Genomic DNA, 4,002 nt, shown 5'->3' on the forward strand with positions numbered 1-4,002 from the left:
GAGGCGAGGGGGGGGGGGGGGCACCATCCTCCCCCCTCCGCCTTCGGGCTGGGGCAAAGCGGGCCGGCGGTTCTGCTCCGCTCCCCGAGCAGCGCAATTATTTGATCTGCAGATGTAAGAGGAATTTATTGTAACAACAAATATAGTGATGTCAAAACCCAACCTTGGATTAAAGCCGGCAGCCAAAGGGGAAGTGTATTAATTTCAAACAGCATCAGAGGCCAGCGCCTATTAGGACGAGCTATTCTTCAGACCCCCCCCATCAGAATTAATCATTGGGAGTTAATTTGAAGCTCAGACAAGTTGCTGTTAATTTAGTGCAGGGAGGACGGGATGGAATAAAAAGCTGAGGTGCTGGCCGGGCCTCCTGGGTCTCATTAATCAGCGAGCTGAGACGGCCTGGCTTGATTACAATTTGCAAAAAAATTCATTAGAGCCTGGGCGATTGACAATTTTTCTCTCTGCCTGTGATCTGACTCATTAGGCAGCCAAATGAAAGCCATGATGATGGTGATGATGACAGCTATCAACCCCCTCGCTTGTTTATCGCGCTCCCCACCGGGCCCGGCCCGGGGCTCCCCCTGCAGCCCCGCTCCTGGGGGGGACCCCAACCCGGGGAGGAAATAACTTTCCAGCGCCTGGGGCAGATGCTGGATTTTACAGCGCTGGCTGCCCCCGGGGGGGGGGGATGGGGGGAGAGGGGTGAGGAGCAGCTGCTCCTCCCTAAAATGCAGCCCCCGGCGGGGAGGGGGGTGGAGGCGGGGGGGGCACAGCCGGGCTGCGGCGCGCCCGAGCCGGCTCCGGCTTGCTGCGCTTTGCGAGCGGCTCCCCCTTGGCACAGGGGACACCCCCCCCCCAAAAAAAAAAAAAAAAATCCAGAAAAAATAATAATAAAAAAAAGCTTCCAAAACGGAGCGGTGCCGGGCGGGCGCCCCACGCGTGTCCCGCCGCGAAGCGAAACAAAAAAATCCCTAATAACGTTGCTTAAACCGCCCCGGAGCAGGCAGCGGCGGCAGCTGCCGAAATCCTAAAAATTGCCCTCTCGCTGCCCGCGCTTCCTCCGCTCCTCAACGGCATTTTGGGGCATATTCGGCCGACTTTCCTAGCTCGCTCTTTTAATCCGTCCCGGCCGCTTAGCACTCGTTAAAAATAAGACAGCCCGGCCTGGAAAAAGGGGCGAAATCGGTGCCGAGCTGGCTGCTCGCTGGGGCCCTTTGATTTTGTTAGGGGACGGGCTGGCCGGGGGAGGGGGGGATGCACAGGCACCCCGCTCCCCCCAGCGCCATTCAACCCCGGCATTAAAAAAAAAAAAGAAAAAAGGAAAAAAAAGAGATGAAGTGCAACTGATATAAATTATGTCAATATTGGTATTGACCACCGCAAACCCTCGATTTACTCACTGGAGCCTAAACCCAGAGTCTCGCCATTGCCTCTAGAGCGACTTGCTCCTCGCAGCCCTCTTTACTTATCCGCACACAGAGCTAGCTAGGAGCTCGCCGCTTTTCTGCCGCGGCTCGCTTTTTAATTTTATTAGGGACCCCCCCCCCCGCCGCCCCTTTGCCCGGCAAATTAATGCTTTTTAATTCCTGCCCGGCCGCAAACCTCCCCCGACGGTCGCCGCGGCAAACTCTCTGCCTTCCCGGCCACGGATGCAAGCGGGGTGAACGCTATCTCATGCCAAAGGGGGGGGGGGGAAATCGGGATTAAAAAGAGGGCGAACCCCCCCACACACACCTCCGGCCCCGTTTCCCCCTCGCTGCCCCGTCTCGCCCCGCCGCAGCGCCCCGGCCCCGGCCCCGGCCGCGCTGTCGGGGCGGCGGGAGCAGCGCCGGGGGGGGGCAAGTTTCCCGGCGAAAACCCGGGCTCGGGGCAGTTTTGGTGGGGGGTGGGGGGGTGCGGGGTGTTTGTGCCCCCCCCGAGCGACCCCCCCCCGTCGGCGCCGGCCGCCCCCCGGCCCGGCGCCTCGGGGCCGGCTTTCTTCGCACAAAATCCGTTTGCAGCGGCTGCAGCCCCCCCCCCCCCCCCCCCCCCCCCCCCCCCCCCCGAAAGGGAAACTTTTTCCCCCTTTCCCCCCCCCCCTCCCCCCCCCCCGACAATAAATCTGGCTTTGCCAAAGGAGCGAGCGCGGCCCTGCAGCGGCGTCGCTCCCGCCGGCCGCGCAGGAAGGGGGGGAGAAAAAAGAAAAACCAAATCAGAGCAACGCCAAATTCTGGACAGAATATTCACTGGGTGGAGGAGGGTTTTTTTGTCTTTTTGTTTCTTTGTTGGTTTTTATTCACAAGACTGAGTTTGCTTTTAAATTTCATAACTTATAAGGAAATAAGCTACATAGAAATAAATTAAACACAATAGAGAAGATCGTGCTTTTTTTTTTTTTCTCCTCTCTCTCTCTCTCTCTCTCTTTAAACATGGCTTGGTAGAATAGGCAAACCAAATCGACAGAAAGCCAGGCAAAAAATATATTAAAAAAATTGTCACCCAGTGCCTGCCACTCAGCCATCCGAAATAAAATAAAATAACAAAAAAGGCATGAAATTAAACTCTTAGTTTTGTTTCGTTTTGTTCTCTGTCTTTACCTTTCGAACCGATAAGAAACAAAACCCAAAAGATGGCTAAATGTGCGCTGCAGGTTTCGCTGGGGATGTCTCTGCCGGCGAAGGGGGCACGGGCAAATTTCTGCTGGATCCGGCGATGTCACGTTACCGCTTATTTGGTCCCATCACAGCCAAGGTGTTGCAGCCGAGAAAGCACTGGTATGTACAAAGTAGGGCAGTATAATAATAATAAATATCTGCATGTCTCTTCCAGGGTTTGATATTCCTGCTCCGAAACAAAACACAGTTTCAAGCCTCTTTCCTTCAGATTCTCCGCATGCGGAAAGTTTCACTTTAAAGTTCGCTCGTAGCTGGGGTTTTCTGTGCGCGCGTGGGGGGGATTTTTTTTTTGCTGTCAGACTGTTTGCTTTTTGTTGTTGTTGTTGTTGTTGTTGTTTTTTCGGGGGCGTGCGGGCTGGTTCGAAACCCCCGACTCGGAAACTTTTGCATCAAACTGTGCGGCTCCGCGGGCAGGGAGAGCTCAGGGTCTGGCTTGCTCCAGTTGCTGGTGCTGACTCCTGATCGCGAACCTGCTGACGTGCACCGGGATGGGGACCACGATCTTAGGGTTTCGGGACGGCTCGCCCGTCTTGGAGTTGGCGTTGCCCGCCTTGACCCGTTTCCATTTGGCCCGCCTGTTCTGGAACCAGATTTTGACCTGCACCTCGCTGAGTTTGAGGGCGTGCGCGATCTGGGACCTCTCCGTCAGGGACAGGTACTTTTTGCAGTGAAACTCTTTCTCCAGCTCCAGCAGCTGCTCGCTGGTGAAGGCTGTTCGCCGCCGCCGGTTTTTGCCCGTGGACGTGGTGTTGTTGGAGTTGTTGGTGTTTTGGGGGCTCTCCTCCAGCGCGTTGCCTGAGTCCTCTTCCTTGTGGGCCGCCTGGCCGGGGATGTTGTCGTCGGAGCTGTAGTCTAGGTCGCTGTCCATGGAGAAACTTTCCTCTTTGCCTTTCGCGTCCTCGTCCGCCTTGGGGTCCTCCTTCCCCTGCGCCCGGATAGCCCCCACTGGAAGCGAAGCAGAGGCGGTTCGTTAGCGGTTCGCAGCGGCCACCCCGCAGCCCCCGCGTCCCCCCGGCCCGCACATCTGGAATCCCGGTTTTGTTGGGGTTTTTTTTTTGTTGTTGTTGTTGTTGTTGCCGCTGCTGTTGTGCGTGTGTGCTGCGGCTGATTTTTTTTTTCGGTTTAAGCGGCAGGGCATCGAAACCTCCCTTCTCCTCGCCCTCGGGAGAGCCGGGGGGCCGCGTCCGCACGCTGCGGGGGGGGGGGCCGGCGCCGGGCCCCCCTCTTTCCCCCCCGGGGCCAGCCCAGCCTCCCCCGGGCGCCCCCCGACCCTTCTGCCTCCCGAACCGCCGCCGGGTCCCGGCGGGGCTGAACCGCGGGTCGCCCCGGCTGCCGCTCCTGCCGCCCC

General features: G+C 57.8%; 1 protein-coding gene across 1 annotated transcript; it reads right to left on the reverse strand.

The window, feature by feature from the left end:
• Positions 1-3,075: 3,075 nt before the first annotated feature.
• On the reverse strand, positions 3,076-3,606 carry GBX2 (gastrulation brain homeobox 2; the record flags this gene model as incomplete). Its single annotated transcript, XM_026089116.1, has 1 exon — positions 3,076-3,606. A coding segment is annotated over one exon (531 nt), but the record flags the coding sequence as incomplete, so codon positions are not given.
• Between the last annotated feature and the right edge of the window lie 396 nt (positions 3,607-4,002).

The sequence above is a fragment of the Apteryx rowi genome, unplaced genomic scaffold, assembly GCF_003343035.1.
Source record: "Apteryx rowi isolate R43461 unplaced genomic scaffold, aptRow1 scaffold_12, whole genome shotgun sequence".
Classification (NCBI taxonomy): Eukaryota; Metazoa; Chordata; class Aves; order Apterygiformes; family Apterygidae; genus Apteryx; species Apteryx rowi.